Below are 16,768 nucleotides of genomic sequence, written 5' to 3'. Positions count from 1 at the left end.
CGACATAGGAACGATTTTTCGTTAAACAGCCCTAAATCAGCTATAAAGTACGAGCTGGCTATTTGGGCATGCATTAAAAAGCTATAAAGTTCCACCAAGTTCAGTACCCTTTCTTAACAAGCCTTCAAGTTCCATCATGAACCCTACACATAGTGCTAATCAGCCGCGAAGTTTCAAAGAGTGCCATGTGCCTGTTAAAAAGCTCCATAGTTCCCCAAAGTACCGTCTATCTAATCAGCCACAAAGTACGACATCGGAACGATTTTTCGTTAAACAGCCCCAAATCAGCTATAAAGTACGAGCTGGCTATTTGGGATAGTATTAATCAGCCGCAAAGTTCCAAAGAGTACCATGTGCCTGTTAAAAAGCTCCATAGTTCCGCAAAGTACCGTCTATCTCTTAATCAGCCACAAAGTACGACATTGGAACGATTTTTCGTTAAACAGCCCTAAATCAGCTATAAAGTACGAGCTGGCTATTTGGGTTTCAACTAGTGATAAAATAAATATTTTTACTCCTTATCCGTGCGAGGTTGAGTCCCGAAGAGCCCGGATAATCGGCGCTCCATTGTAATTACATTGACAGATAAAATCGGATGTGACGATCCGACAAAATAAAATAAAAAATTGTTTCTGTTGTACGACGAAATTGCACGTCCAACGTTATCTGTAAAATCATTTATGAAAACTTGACATTCGATAAAATCGCTTGCAATAAAGCGTTGCCTCCAGCCTTAGGCCGCTACCAGACACAGAAAAATGATCGTGACGATAAATGCTGACAACCGAAAAATAACGCTTATTATTGTAAACAAAGAAAAACAGAGTTTTATTTCTTTCAATTTTGATGTTGAAGAATTGTTGGAAAACTTAGCTTAAAACTTAAGAAAAATCTGTGTTAAATTTATGTGTGGCTCAGCAGAAGCATGCTAACAGCAATTTCGTTAGGATTTCCCTCACCGATGGGTGAACCGTTATCTGTCGACCGAAAAAGCGTTACAATGCGTTATGTTCGATCGTTACGGTGGTTTTTAGATGTATCTGGCAGCGACCTTACCCTCATATCACTCTTGACATCGGAGTTTGACAGAATTAGGTGTTTCAGAAAATTTGGCTTGTTTACAAACGAAATCTCTGCTAAGGCCTGATTGCAATGCAATTTGCATTGTTCCTAAATTCGCCGAAGACTGAATCGTAAACCAACGCATTTTTCACCGGACACACTGCAACAATGGATTCGTTAACAATGCAGAAACACGAAGTAGAAACTTTGTTTGGCTACGTTCAAGCCTCGATGCTAATACCAACTCTTCATTTGCAGCTGCCTCCCACCAATCAAAAACGAATGGTTGCATTCATCAATCACTTTATCGTTAGCACTGTGACGTTCCTGAACAAGTTTGCCTCCGACTGTGAGAGCAAATTTGTGACCTACGAGCAAAAAATACAAAACCTGGAAGCCTCGCTACTGATAGTAGAAGCCAAACTAGCGTCGATAGATGTTCTGAAACAGCTCAACGATGGCCCTCCGGCGAGTGCGGAGATGAAACCCAGCGATAGCCAACCGACAGCGTTGGGAAGCTCCGAAGGGGAACCTGTTCCAGCTGGAGAAGTGCAATCCCAACCCGAAATCTCTACGCTCAATCCGCCTGCCTTAGAGAGAGACCCTAAGTACGATCTGTACTTTAAAATGCTCCAGCTTGGCGTGCCGCTCGGAGCAGTGAAAAACAAAATCTCGTTCGAAGGCTTAGATCCTGACTATATTGACCGGTTTCTGTGATAAACAATAAATTGTGTAAACGGTCAGTTCGACTACGACTTGGGCAGCTGATAGACTCCGCCGGCGTAAACGAGCTTGTGTTCGCGAACCTTGCGCTGAAGGATGTGCTTCAGCTCGTCCTGCGTAAAGTCCACCTGGGACGCAAACATTTTCAGCATCTGGTGTATGCGGTCGAGCGGCAGCGAGTCCAGGTTGGTCAGCATGGCCTCGATGTACGACCAGAACACCTGCAGCTCTTCCTCGCGCTGATCGCTGGCCGATTCCATCGCGCTCTCCGCCTCCTCTTCCTCGCACACGTCGTTCGGTTGGGCTTGCATCGCGTCGGCACTAACGTCGCTTTCCGTGCTTTTGTCGATCAGCACGAACAGGTTTTCCTTCGTTTCGCGTATCAGACCCTGCGATTGCCAGAACACGATGCGCTTCCGCAGTACGATCGGCGGCATGTTCATCTTCTGGCTCAAGCAATCCAATTCCCATTGAGCTAAACGATCGAGAGTAAATGAAAAAAGCGATAGAAGCTCTGTTAAAAACCTGTCCAGGTGGTGATATGATTTGTAGCGAGTTGATGATACTTACGCTGTTCGCTAAAATGAATAGCTATTGCAGCTTGGGCGGGCGTCACCTGCATCTCCTGAACCTTCCCGTTGTGCTCCAGCTCTATCGTGACCTTCCCGTTCAACGGTGTCCATTGCAGCGTGCGGTTCACTTTGTACGATTCATAGGCTTTCGTGTACTTTTCAAACATTTCCTTAATCGAGGTCGGCAGTTCCATGGTTTCCTTCCGGAACGTAGGCCAAAACTGCGACGAAACTATTAGTGCGGACACCTGGCCCGTTAGCTCCTCGGTGGTACCGGAGTCGGGTGACAGAATGTGTGCATTGATCCGTTTCGATTCGGTAATGTCCTTAAGCATGACGTCGCAGCTGTGCAGCAAACTCTCGCCGAACCGTGACTTGAGCAGCTCCAGATGCTTCACCTCCCTCTCCACGCTACATTCCGCCTGCGACAGCAACCGTTCCGCCAGCAAGTTGCGATACTCGTTGACGAAGATTTCCTTGCTCCCGTAGATGTCGACCACCATGGAGATGATGTCCGCTCGCTTGTTGGAAGCGATAAATTTCAGTGCGGCCGGTGCCATGTTTACCGGATCTGGCTGCCAGTTTTTCCAATCGGGATCGTCCAGCTTGTCACTGCTGGACGTTTTGGAGACTGGCTCCGTTTCTCCCTTTGCAAGCTCCTCGGCCAGATCGGAAGTGCCGTCGCCAGTGAAGCTCGTGACGACACAGCGTACCGTTTCGGTTCGATTGCGCAGATACTCCTTGATCGGTCGCGTGATCGATCGTAGCAGCACGGTACTGGAGTCAAAGTGGGCTAACGTCTTCAACGCTGCCACGTACCCCGTCAGTATGTCCGGCGTATCGACACCCGGGTGAAGCAATCGCTCCCCCAGCATGTCACGTACCGTGGTCACGAAGCAGCGCTTCAGATTGATCTTACTCAGACACAGCTTCAGATCATCGACCGCCGACTGGGACATCGGGAAGTTGATGATAATCTGAAAGAACTGATCGACGATCGTGTTTGCGTACTTGTCGTACATGTAGAACAGTAGCTTGCTCTGCATCTGGGCTATGTGGCGCTGCAGTGCCGTATGATGCGGATGGATCTGGAGCGAACCTTTGTTGTAGATGCGGGTCAACCACTCCATTACTACCGTGTTGAGCCACTGCTCTAGACTTTCCACGTGCGAGGTCGCATAGTTTTCCTTCGTTTCGTCTACCTTCGCATCGATCCGCTCCTGTATCAGCAGATTCAGTGTGTAGCCTGCTATTTCCTCCAAAATTCCCATCATCGACAGATATCGGTTCGTGCTGGTGAACGCATCCGCGATCGCCTGGCACTGGCAGTCTCCGGCGGTCATGTCGCACGCGATGCAGCGATTGCTTTCTGCCACATCCATATACTCTTCCCCATCCGAGTGGCTGTAGATGAACACACGGAATGCGACGAAGTAGAACCGGTACACCAGTTCGTTAAAGTCGTCCGGAAGCTGCGCGTGCAGCGTAGTGTGAAAGTGGCTACAAAACACAACCACTTCGTTCGGTAGCTTCCGGTGCACGAACGGAACATCCTTTGCCGGGCAAACCGTTTCCAGCCGCTTTAACTGGCGCCGGAAAAAAGCAAACCGGTCGTACAGCTCTTTAACCGCATGCTGGTACTGGATGAAGCTATCGCGGGATGGCTCTTGGGGCAGCTTGGATCTGAAGCGTGACCAGAACTGGGGCACCACAACATGCTGCAGAATGTTTTCGATCTTTGCGAAGAACGATTCGTACACTTCCGTCAGCAGTTCGTTGGTTTTCAGGCGCTGATGCAGCTGCTCCAATTCCTCCACGGTAATGGGTTCTGCTTTAAGCTGAAAGGATAAATCACGAATGTTGGTCTGATATCGACGGCTCTCTTTACAGTGAGAAGAATAAAACGCTTACTTCATTCTTGAAAACGGGAAAAACTTTATCTAACAATCGCTGCGTTTCCGCGTCGTTCGGCATTTTGCTTTGTTTTGGTTGCTTCGACCCGGCACCAGTGTGGCCAGATTATTTTGGCGGTTTTCGGTAGGCGCATCAAAATTTTATCGGTAGTTTTCGGTGGGTTAAAACTCGAAACTTAACTCGAGTTGAAAGAAGTGAAAGCGAAAGAAGTGTTAAGCGGTATTGGGGGTGGGGGGGTACTGATGCGCAAAATTAAAGTTCCATTTCTAAAGAATATGCATCCTTTACTTAGGATATGGATTAGATTTGGTTCAGCGGTTACACAAATGAAGGTCTTTCTGAAATGTTGATCTGAAAATGGTACTAGGAATTCTAAACCAAAGAGTAACTAAGATGCTCATTCTTTTTTCTCAGTGGTGACAAGTTCTTTTTATTGGGGCTCCACGCGACCGCTTAGGGCCACTGCAGTGCTCCATTGGATACGATTTTATCGTACGTGCTGTAATTTGATTTTCGCTGGATTATTTAGATTGATTTGATTGTTTGGCTGAGTTTCATCGTTCAATGATTACAAAAAATTGAGATTTTTTCCTTCAAACCCTAATATATATACATCGGTATTTCTGGTCACTTTGCCCACAGGGCAAGGCGAGCTTTTGGCGGCCACCGTCGCAAAACCGTCGCAAAACGTCGAAACCGGCGTCGCATGTACTGCAAACCGACGTCGCCAGCGAGCGAAACTCACAACGATTTCGAGGCGCTGGCGACGGTCGTTTTTGACGTTTTGCGACGGTTGTTGACCTTTCGAGCGAGCTTTTGCCCTGCGGGCCAGTGTGACCAGATTATATTGGCAGATTTCGGCAGGAGCACTGTTAAGAACGCAACCATTTAACCGTCTTGTGTACAACCAAAAAACATTACGTAATCGTACAACCGCCTACCCGGGTAGGCCATACAATTTGTATGGAAGAATGATGTTTTTTGTGATTAAAAGAGTATGACTGGTATTATTTAATCCGTTCGTAGCGGGAACGTACGGCGCTCACATGAAATTCTAGGGATGGCAACACATTTCTTGAGCCCGCCCAAGTGCCACAAATCCACTAAACGACCACTAAACGGCTTCTAAACGACTCAAGTTCTCTACCTAAACGGAATATAGAAAGACTTCGTTTAGCAGACGGCAAACGACTCATGCATTCTAAAAAAAGCGAAAAAGATGGTGGCGCTCTCTGTTGGTGGGATACCCCAACCAGTTGTGCTTCATCGCTTGGAGGAGAGCTTTCTCATTTCCTCTGTACTGTTGTATGGTTTCGCATTGAAGTTATGCATCGCTAGAACTAGAACGGCGATACGATTGTTTACCCAAGTGCCACAAATCCACTAAACGACCACTAAACGGCTTCTAAACGACTCAAGTTCTCTACCTAAACGGAATATAGAAAGACTTCGTTTAGCAGACGGCAAACGACTCATGCATTCTAAAAATAGCGAAAAAGATGGTGGCGCACTCTGTTGGTGGGATACCCCAACCAGTTGAGCTTCATTCGCTTGGAGGAGAGTTTTCTCATTTCCTCTGTACTGTTGTATGGTTTCGCATTGAAGTTATGCATCGCTAGAACTAGAACGGCGATACGCTTGTTTAAATACTTAACTCCAACAGAAACCACCAGTACTGAAGCAAGTGAGATTCGAATAATGGTCGTTGGTGTTGATACCTACGTATCTGACCACACGACCATTGATATAGATTTTTGCTCGGCAAGTTAGAAGGCTATATAGGTCATGATTAGATAAAAGTTGTCGAAACACATTGCAAGAAAAGGATAGCAATATAATGATGAGTTGTAATACGCCATCTATTGATCAAAGCAATGAAGCTGTGGAGCTTTCATTTTTTTACTATGGATATTAAATTTTCCAGTCGTTTAAGCTTAATCTGTGGCGCTTGGGTAAATACTAAACTCCAATGGAAACCACCAGCATTGAAGCAAGTGAGATTTGAGTAATGGTCGTTGGTGTTGATACCCACGTATCTGACCACACGACCATATATATAGATTTTTGCTCAGAAAGTTAGAAGGCTATATAGGTCATCATAAGCAAGGTGTATGGATATTAGGAGGTGAAGTGCTTCAGAGCAAATTGACATTTCACGACTTGACATAACAATACTGGGGGCTCCGGTATTAAAATCGGGGAGGGCTGGAGGGGGGTATAGAAAATTGTATGCGATTTGACATAACAATACTCAATGATGGCGCCCGGAAAACGCGCTAACAATTCACCTCCTTAATAAAGACACCTTGATCATAAGATGAAACTTGTCGAAACACATTGCAAGAAAAGGATAGCAATATAATAATCAGTTTTAATACGCCATCTATTGATCAAACCAATGAAGCTGTGGAGCTTTCATTTTTTATATGGATATTAAATTTTCCAGTCGTTTAAGCTTAATCTGTGGCGCTTGGGTAGACCATGCCATTGGAATGGTTCCAGAACTGACCGAAACTATTAAACCCTTTTACGCCATCCACATAGATATAAAAGGGCCATGGAATTCAATGATTATAGCTACCTGATACTACTGGCGCAGACGATGGTGCTAGACCAGAGGTGTCAAACACACGGCCTACTAAGAGCCTGGTCTGAATAAACCAGAAACGAGGTCAGAAATAGTCAGAAATATAAATTTTTCAAAGTGGACTGGCAAAAGTTTTTATATAATAAAAAGTATTATATACTAGTAGCGGATTCAATACTGGCCGCTAGAAGACTCGTTAGTTCTATGCCGATATTCGATTTTTTTTTTACAAAATTCTTAGCGGTTCTGGAACTAATCTCAAACACATCCAGCGTTGAAATCATATCGGTCCAGGTCCTAATCCCGGAACTGGTCCTGATCCCATACCTGTCCCGGAACTGGTTCTGATCCCTTACCGTTCCTGAAATTGATACTGAACCTAAAGTGGTTTTGGATCAGAAACGGTAACAATGAACGTGACACATCGTGGTCTGGTCATTTATCCTGAATTGATATCGGCCTTGGAAGTAATCCTGAGCCCATTTCGGTTTTGGTACTTATATCGAACCCTTACCAGTCCTGAAACTAATCGTAAACCCATACAGATTTTGAAGCATATCTTAAACCCATACATATCCTGGAACATATCGTGACTAGATTTGTGGAAAATTTACAAAAAAAAAAACAGATCTGAATGGTTTCAACCAATTTCGGAATCAGTTCGAAGGGTAGGTTCAATCAGACACGCAGGAACCACCCGGATACGTCCGGAATAACCCATTTCGGTTTAGCCAGAACAGAAGAGGTACCGTCGGTGCGATCCGGAAGTTTTCGTATGATTCCCTGACAATTTCGACGATTCTGGCGGAGCTAGCGATTCCATTTCTCTGGTGTAGAAATCTGAAACAACCATGCCAAAACCGGAGCGGAACCGTGAGTACGATCCGGAAAACCCATCTCTAATCCTGATCCTATTCTCATCATGGAACTGATTCCCAACGGTCTATGCCTGGAACTGATTCTGAATTATTATCGGCCTTTTAATCAATTCTCAATCACTGTTCCTGGACTTGTCATGGATTTAAGTCTCACATGGACCATTTCCCCGTAGTACGGACTGTCTATCCCGCTACGTGGTACTAAATAATTCCCGAAAGCCTGTATAAGCCGGCATGGAATGACCACGTAAGTGGTTTCGTCAAATAAAAAGAACGTGGAGTTGTCTTAGTGATGGAATGGATCACTAACCTGTACCGATCCAGGGAACGAAACAGAACCTACTCGGACCCAGTAACCTACTCGGACGATACTGGTCAATTAACCAATTCCAGTTTTTTTAATACAATTCTGAAAGAAGAGATTGAAATACAAATTGTCTGGGCTACGAGTTTTCCAGCAGATCAAGACTGTCGCAGATGTAGCGGTTAATAACGTAAGTAAGTATTCCATCAAAACGATTTGTTATCTATTTTCCATGGATTTGTGATACTACTTAGAAAAAAAAGCCTGCCACTGGTGATTTCATTAGATCTTAAAATGTATTTTATTATTTAATTATTATTATTTAATTTAAACATATTAACCTACAAAACGTCCCATGTAAAGGACCATTCCCGTCGGATTGTGTCTTACCAAGTACAGAAACGGTGTATCAAACACCAGCTTGCTATCCTGTACCTGTTGCGCCTCGAAAGCGGAACGGTTTCGATACGCAAGCTTTCGACGATTGCGACGCATCAGTTTACTACTGCTGCTGCTACCATCAGCCAAATCCGTCGCTAGCACACTGTGCTTGACCAGATTGGTGGAGAAACTACGGAACGGCAAATTCCTCGCTGCTCCCAGCTCACCACCACCGCACATGGCAAACGAATCCGTCTGCAAGATTTCCGACAGATAGAGGTTGGAGGTGGACGAATCTTGCAGCCCGTTAAAGTTGGCCACATTCGGCTCGAACAGATTCTGCAGGCCCAGCCGTCGAATGCTTTGGGTCATGTTGTAGATGGTGGTTTGTGTGAAGTAGGGCAGCTGTACCTCGGTGTAAGCGCTTCGAACCGTTTCGTCGGGGAACAGCTTCAGCACGCTCGATATGCTCTGGTTCCGGAGATGTGTCTCGAGAGTGGATACATCCGAGTCGGGGGAAGGTTTGAGGAAAAACACCGACACGTTGCTGGTGGAGCCGGGCAGGGCAAGGATGGTTGCATCGAGAGCCTTGGAAAAACCGGTCGAAAAGCCGGAGCGGAATGATACGCTTGGCAGTGCAACGGAGGATGATGCAGGGCTTTGGCTACCACCGGAACGTTTAACACCCTGTGCGAACTGCATCGTACCGTAGGTCGTAGCGGCACTGTTACATTCATGCTACAATGAGGGATAATATGAGCAAATTAATTTTCGATATGTGTTAAACGTTATGACTAAGAGGTGATTGGACGTCTGATCTAGTGATGGGAGTTAGGAATCGGACCTGCCCGATTCCGAATCCGTCTTCGGAATCAATTCTGGAGCCGATTCCGGAGTCGACTCCTAATCCTGAATCGATTCCGGAATAGGAATTGGCTCCGGTATTAGAATCGACTCCGGGGTCGGAATCGATCAGGGAATCACAATATGTTTCGAAAGCGGAATCAGATTTGAGTCCAGAATTAGAATTAGCTCCGGAATGAGAATTAGTTCTTGAATTGAAATAAGAAGTTTCAGAAGCGAAATCAGTCCGGGAATCTCGATGAGAATGGATCGTTTACAAGTAAATTTGGTTATCAATACATAGCATCATTGGACCCAAACGCCAATTCTAATGGAGATGCCGATTCTGATTTCGCAGCCCATTCCGATTTCGGGCCCGCTTATGATTCCGGACCCGATTACAATTCCGGACCCGTGTCCGAATCCGGAACCGATTCTGATTTCGAAGCCGATTCGGGAAACTGATTCCGGACCTAGTATTTGGAATCGATTCCAGAAAACTTCGGAGCTAGCCAGAATCGATTCCGCCGAAAACTTTTCACTAGTCTGATCCCAATACTTACGCGATAGCGATTCCTGCTGATGGACAGCAACGGTGAGCGCAGCTGTTTCAGCGTGTCCACATAGTCTCGCGGAAAATCTCCACTCATGTGCCGGAGCAGCATATCCTTCTGCCGGAAATCAACCGTTTCTGCCACTGCGGAGTAAATTTCCTGTACGCGTGCTTTGAAGAATCGCTGCAACCCTCCGCGCGATTCGTCGCTTAGCAACGTCCGGGAGAAGCTCGATCCTTCCTGGTCAACCGCGCGTGCAGTCGTGCGCCTGTACTTTGGCTTCAAATCTTCGGCGACCGATTTGAAGAACAGATGCGGATTAAAGGAAGTCATCTCGTCCAGCCCAATTACACCGTTGATGCGTTCTGCGGTGGTGCCACGTGTTCCGAGGAATAGCATCGAGAGCGTAGTTAGCGTGGCAAATGGAGAATACACCAAACTTTGTCCTGCCATCATCGATCGCCCCTCGTTGGATGTTGGGTCGTCCGTTAGCAGGTAGTTGTACACGGTCGTACCGAGCGTACTGCAGATGGAGAGGAAGCGCAACAGCTCCGTTTCCTCCTCGTCGATCGCTGCCTTCACTTCCAGCTGTTGCACGGGCGTGGGGTTCTCTTCCGTGGAGCTTACCCGTGTGCCCATGGTTAGCATTTCGCCCAGCTTCATAAAGGAAGCGACCGTTTCGCTTAGGATGGGTTGATCGGGCAAGATCATTTCCGGCTCGATGGTTGCCGGTGCATCTTCCAACGATGACTCATCGTCCCTCTTGTCAGCTTCATTTTCCGTTCGGTCAGCGGCCACTTCCTGGCTAGCGGTGTGGGGGAATTTCAACACCGACGCTACCGTTGCCGTACGATCGACGTAGTCGGTCATGTTGATTTCGGCAGGATAGTCGCTAAGTATGTTCATCTTGGTAAGGTTCGCCGCATAGCTGCTTTCCTTCGGCAGGCTTGCAAAGCTGCTTAAAAACTTCTCGATCGTGTCCATTATGTTGGTGTTGTAGTTGAAGCTTCCCGTTTCAGGCTCCGTTTCAGTGGATTCCACCACATCAGGTTTAGGTGTTTTCGCCACATCGGGTACCGACGAACTGGAACTACTCAAGGGTGTAGAGCTCGGTACCGAGATCTTTTCCGTGGTAGAAATGGATGCTTTGGTGGGAGAGTTGTTTTTGACAGTAGCTTCACTAACCGTTGTCGTCGGCTCGGTCTCTCCCGAGGTGGTGATCATATCGGTTGTGGTGGCAATGGAAAAGATGCCACTCTCGCTACCACCGAGCGCACCTTGGCCGAGCGATTGAATAATGGCGTTGATTGAACTCTGCGCATCCGTGTCGTAGCTCATTCCGGGAATGTCCTCCGTGTAGGGAGCTTCCTGTGAGTCCGCTTCCTCCGTCTCATCACTGGGCGAATCATCGTTAATCGATTGGAGTGACTCGATAATCTTATGTATAGCGTGCTGCGCATCGGATGGTATGGTGGAGGTGTCTTGCAGCGCGGTTTGCTCCGATTCGGTTTGGAAGAAGTAGGAATCGTCATCGTCATCTGATGCTTCGGCTGCTGTTGCTGCTGCTGCTGCTGCTGCTGTTGTCGTTTCTTGGTTGTCCAAATTCAAAGAAGTGAGCTGCACCTCATCAGACTGTTCGTCACTGTTGCTGGCAGAATCTTGTGCCGTTGAGCTATCCATCTCGACTGAGGTGACGGTGGTGGTAGGAAGGGTATCATCCACCAATGTGCTTCCCGTGATCGCAGGTTTCGATTCATCGTCGAACGCCGCGTTCGTTTCCTTGAAGATTGCATCGATCTGTTGCTTTGACGGCGAGCTAATAGGATCCGTAAACCACGTGATAAATCCACTGGTAGTTGCAAGCTCTTCGTCGGTGGAATTATACTCATCATCGCTTGTGTCCAAATCCGCCAAAGACTCACGATCATCCTCCTCCGTTACTGTATCTTTTAAGGTAGGCTCCGTAGCTTCCGATGTTACTACACGATTTGCACTAACCGTGGAGTCGGGGGTAGTACTATCTGATACATTCATCGTTACCGGTTCTACTGCCAGTGGCTGTTGTACCATTTCGTTCAGTTTGTTCATTAAAAGCTCCGTCGAAGCTTCCGATGATGTTTCCTCCGAGGTAGTGTAGGTAGTTGTTTCACTACTCGAGCCACTACTACTATCGTCCCACTTTTCCGACGATTGTTCGGTCGAATACTCTACAAAGTTGGTGCTTTCCGATACCTCTTCCGATCGGTGGGAGGAATGTTCGACCGACTGTTCCGTTGGTTTTATAACTGTAGCTGAAACCTTTACCACCACCGGCTGCTCTGCCAATGCGGGTAATGTCATTTTCGTGCTCGATGACTCAGTCGTGGATTGAGCCGTAGATGTCCTGGGCGTCGGTGCATCGGTGGAACGGACTGTAACCGTTGATGGGTGTGCCTGTTTCAACATTGGCGGTGGTTCCGTTGTGGTTGTCGCCGTTGTAGACGGTTTCAGTGCGGGTGTTTCTGTCGATCGTACGGAGGCTAGCGATGAGGCAGACCACTTTAGCATTAACGCTTCCGTAGTAGGGTTGGAGGCGGTGGTGGTGGTGGTCGTGGACGGACGACCAACAGTCGATTGTTTTATCGGTTTCGCAGTAGTTGTAGTTGTCGCCGTGGTGGTCGTGGTGGCTGCCGTGGTGGTCGTGGTGGCTGCCGTCGTGGTCGTCGTAGTCGTCGTAGTCGTCGTTGGCCGTTCCGTTGTAGTTCTGCGTGTGGTTGGTACTGTCGTGGATGGCAGGCCAGTCGTCTTGAAAATGGCTGGTTTTTCCGTAGATCTCACACTCGGTCTTTCGGTGGTCGTGGGTCGTTCCGTGACTCGTACAGTGGTGGTAGTTCTCTGTTTCGTTGTCGTCTCCACGGGACGAACGGTGGACCGTGCCGTGGTGGTACGTTCCGTTGAGCTTATCTTCGGTCTTGCCGTTGTCGAGTACGTTGCTCTTTCAGTTACCTGCTGTGCCGTGGTAGTGAACGGTTTAGGTGTCGTTCTTAAAATCCAGCGTGTAGTCAAATCTTCCGGTGGAGGAGTAGTGGTCGTTGTGGTCGTTGTAGTCGTTGTGGTCGTCGTCGTACGCTCCGGAGTCACCGATGGGCGTGCTGTCGTGGTCCTTTCCGGTTTAAATGTTACCAAATTTTCACCCAGCTTGTGCAACACATCGTACATGGTGGAGGTACCACCGGGGGGATCGTGCGGTGAATTGATCACGTCTGAGATGGGCATCTGCTGCTGTTCGGCTGTGTCGATCGCATCATGCCCGTTCAAGAGATTCAGCTCATTGTTCAGAACGTTTCTAACGTTCGAGACAACGCTCGATACGATGCGATCGTTGTTGTTTTTGTTGGCAAACAGCTTCAGCTCGGTAATGTCGCTGCCGGCCACGATGCTCTGTATCTCCTTGAACGTCATAATGCGCTTCACCACCTTGCCCTTATCGTCCAGCGTGAAGAACTCGTACCGGTCGGGATTGAGCAGATTAATTGGGCTCGCTATTAACCGTTGGCTGTTGGCAGCGGCATTTCTATAGAACAACAACCGGACATAATCGAACCAAATTTATTCGTAAGGCGACAACGATATTGTTTGGGGAAGACTGTGTAAAGACTTACTTATTTTTGCAATTTTTGCACACTCCATTGCCCAGCTTGGCACCGTGCGCCAACGGGCCGATGATCAGTGTCAAAGTAAGCAGCAAAGCTCCGAAGCTCCCCATTTGAAGCTTGCAAGAAGCCAAACCGTGTGCGCGTATAGTGTGCCACCTGCGATCGACTGCGATTGGCGAAACAAACACTTCAAAAGAAAGCTGAGAATGCAGAGAAAATAAGACAAAAAAAAACAACAACATACACAAACTGGGGTGAAGATTATGCTCGATGTGTGTAGTACAAGAGAATCCCCTTTTCTCAGACTCTCAGCTTTCTCTTTACCTTGCATTCAGCGCAGTGCGTGTCTTGGAGTTTGTTTTCTTCGCCGGCCACCGTCACGTACGGGACGTAGTTTCACACCCTCACGCTCGCCACCTCCCTGCAAAGAATATTTAAGATTTAATTACATTAATTTTCTAATAGCCTACCCTATTATCGACCTCCTCCCCCCATCCCCATTTCTTCACCCTTTTATTCGCCCGCTCGCAAGCTAAATCACGCGCGTAATATAGCAGAATCCGGATTCACCCGAACGGAGGAAAGGAACGATTAACAAATAGTTGGGGAAGCAAAACGAACAAAAAAAAGGAGACGATCATTCGCAACGGTAAAATAATGCTGCCATCGTGTGCAATTGCCGCCGAGGGCTGATTTTTGAGCAGATAAATGCGGCACGAGCAGAACGGTGGTGAGAAGGAACAGCAGCAGTAGCAGCAGCAACAACAAAAAACCGTTAAACGCAAACCGTCCCGTCCCGACCGGGATGGTTTGCGGGTCGCGGTTTAAGACATTGCCGTGACGACGGTGGCTGCAAACAGCGCCTGGTAGCGAGCTGCGACAGAAAGAAGCGAATGATGTGATTCTACCATCTCCGTGGGGAGCTTAATCTTTGGTCAAAAGCGTGGTCACATCCAGGGGACAAAACGCCACACAGCCGCGATGCAGTTCCGAGTCGGCGCAAACGGCGATTTCTTTGGCACACTTTTACACACAAACACACACGAATACATACATTCTTCACGTCCCGTTATAGGCTTCTTTGAATATTAAATGAAGTTGACAGATCAGAAAACTGCCTTCGCGCGAGCGGGCGCACACAAAACCGTTCGATTGACCGGGGACTAGCTGGCTGGGGCTCCGAAGCAAATGGGCCAAAAATAACGAAACAGAGGTCCACCTCCGTCTAATTCCGCAGCTTCTTTATCCAGCCTCACTCACGGCTATCTTGGAGCAACACGATCACCACACGATCGATTGACTCTTATGATTGAATTCTGCTTTCTGGTGAGCGATCTTTCGATCTACCGGCAGGGCTAATTAATGAGGGCGTGCGATCACTGAAGCCACTTGACTGTCTACTGTACGCCAAAAACCCCTGGCCGAAAGCTGAAGTATGGGGATGCACTTACTAAAGTACGCGGACCAAACCAATCAACCCACTGTGTCTCGATCACCTCTCACGACGCTACTGACATTGAACTTGAAACGGTGCAGATCTTGCGCGGGCTGCGGGCTCTCGAATGACCGACCGATTCTTTGGGATGTGTGCCGATTAAGATGTGTGCGCTCACGCATTATGCTCTTTGGAACGGAGAGAACGGGCCCGTGCCTCTCGCCCCGTGGTGGAGTCTCTCGCATGTCCAGCATGTTGGGCTCAGTACCTGGGGGCCACGCGTAGTGTAGCGCCTCCATGATACGGGGAGCAGCAGCAGTGCGCGATTTGTTCGTGGCACGCGGTGCCGGTGAGTTTTCGTTTCTAAGAGAGATCTTCTCCCCAGCACATCTCATCCCGGGCGCGGTGGAACGCAGGTGGTCCGTTCTCCCTGGGCTATCGAGAGCAGCACCAGCAGCAGCAGCACAAGCTACTTTCTATTCCGCGATGAGAAAGTAGTCAGGTGCTCTAGAAAAGATCGTCCAACCGCCGGCGCGTTATGCTCGCGACGGAAGCCACCTGTGTGGCTCACACCCAAACCCACACACACACGCACACGCATACAGTTGGTTTGGGGGTTTGGATGATGGGGTCGGTGTTCGGTCGATCGGTCGTGTTGGTTCGGTTATTTATGCATGAATCGTTTCGATCAATTCCCACCGCCCGGCAGCAGTGGCTCCGCTATAAAAGGCGAATGGGTCGCTGACGCTTTTACTAATGCGCAAGCAGATCAGTGCTAGCTTTCTCCACACCACACGTTCGCCTGGCGGGTGCGCCAGTATCTTCGGAGCTCTCCCGGAGTCCACGACCAATTGGCAGCACATTTTGCCCATATGAACGAACGAACGTGCGCAGGGAGAGAAGAAGAGCGATCAGCGTCAGAATGGGTTTGGTCATGCTTTTGAACGATGGCAACCGGGTGCTGCCGGTGAGCCGTGAGGGAAGGAAGTCTGCCAATTTCTTTCGCCTTCAGGTGGCACTCGCTGACACGCGAGAGGACACTTAACCGTAATACGTGGTTCGTAATCTTATCGTTGCGCGCTTCTCTTTCCCGCTCCCTCTTTCACGAAGGAGCTGAAGTGTCCGCTTGCCTAAAACAAAAATCATTAACGGAAATGCAGAGCTTCTGAGCGCTTCTCAAGACATTGGCACACTAACCGGCTCGTTGTGCGGAGTTCATCGCAAATGTTTACAGTGCTAATTTGCTTAACCGTTCTGCTTAAAGAGAGCTAAAGATTGCTTTGAAGGCGCTTGAGAAAATTGAGAAGCCATGGGAAAAAATAGAAGAGTGAGTTAACTGCCCGCCGGAAGAATTGCTCTTGAACTCTTCCCCTTCTCCTGTTTGCAGGCAGTGTTTTGACCGAAATCTCTTTCCGATTGGCCCGGGTGATTGAACCACGACGGAAACTTTATTTCGGTTTTTTTTTTGTGGGACGAGGTTTTTTTATGATTCATTTCTTTATATGGCTCTATATGGGCGATGGTTGAAACCTACTTAACTCGGAAACGGAATTTGAATAAGCCGCTATTCAAGTGATACTTTTTTTTTTAAATTAAGATACTGATCTACATATAGCTGTCGATGTTTCAACACGTTGGAAAATGCCGTACAAATGTGTTGAGAAGTAGCGCTTCGGGTATTCGCAGAGACATCAACAGTGACATAAACTTCCGAGAAAACAATTCGAGATCTAAGGCATATGTCTTAAAGTAAAACCATTTAAAAAATATTTAAAAACCGATCATTCTACCACAAGTAAGCGATTAAATTTAAATGAATTTTACACTTTTTGTAAAGTGCACTATTCCGTTTACGCGATTATATTAAGAACAGCCAATTG

General features: G+C 47.7%; 3 protein-coding genes across 3 annotated transcripts; 1 reads left to right on the top strand and 2 right to left on the bottom strand.

Moving 5' to 3' along the window:
- The first annotated feature begins 1,087 nt into the window (after positions 1-1,087).
- On the top strand, positions 1,088-1,805 carry LOC1274730 (WASH complex subunit 3). The gene is made up of 2 exons (XM_313921.4): positions 1,088-1,260; positions 1,321-1,805. Exons 1-2 carry the CDS (start codon positions 1,231-1,233, stop codon positions 1,777-1,779), a joined length of 489 nt encoding a protein of 162 aa, XP_313921.4. The 5' UTR covers positions 1,088-1,230; the 3' UTR covers positions 1,780-1,805.
- On the bottom strand, positions 1,738-4,426 carry LOC1274729 (anaphase-promoting complex subunit 2). Its single transcript, XM_313920.5, has 3 exons — positions 4,269-4,426; positions 2,356-4,195; positions 1,738-2,260 (listed from the first exon to the last, which is right to left on the bottom strand). Exons 1-3 carry the CDS (start codon positions 4,329-4,331, stop codon positions 1,812-1,814), a joined length of 2,352 nt encoding a protein of 783 aa, XP_313920.5. The 5' UTR covers positions 4,332-4,426; the 3' UTR covers positions 1,738-1,811.
- Positions 4,427-8,317: 3,891 nt separating this feature from the next.
- Positions 8,318-15,020, bottom strand: LOC133391587 (mucin-2). The gene is made up of 5 exons (XM_061646742.1): positions 14,905-15,020; positions 13,778-13,874; positions 13,460-13,653; positions 9,828-13,371; positions 8,318-9,159 (listed from the first exon to the last, which is right to left on the bottom strand). The coding sequence occupies exons 3-5, from the start codon at positions 13,561-13,563 to the stop codon at positions 8,377-8,379; spliced, it is 4,431 nt and encodes a 1,476-aa protein (XP_061502726.1). The 5' UTR covers positions 13,564-13,653; positions 13,778-13,874; positions 14,905-15,020; the 3' UTR covers positions 8,318-8,376.
- Between the last annotated feature and the right edge of the window lie 1,748 nt (positions 15,021-16,768).

Source organism: Anopheles gambiae, chromosome 2 (assembly GCF_943734735.2).
Source record: "Anopheles gambiae chromosome 2, idAnoGambNW_F1_1, whole genome shotgun sequence".
Taxonomy (NCBI): domain Eukaryota; kingdom Metazoa; phylum Arthropoda; class Insecta; order Diptera; family Culicidae; genus Anopheles; species Anopheles gambiae.
Note: the sequence above shows the minus strand (reverse complement) of the source record. Positions and strands in the feature narration are given on the sequence as shown.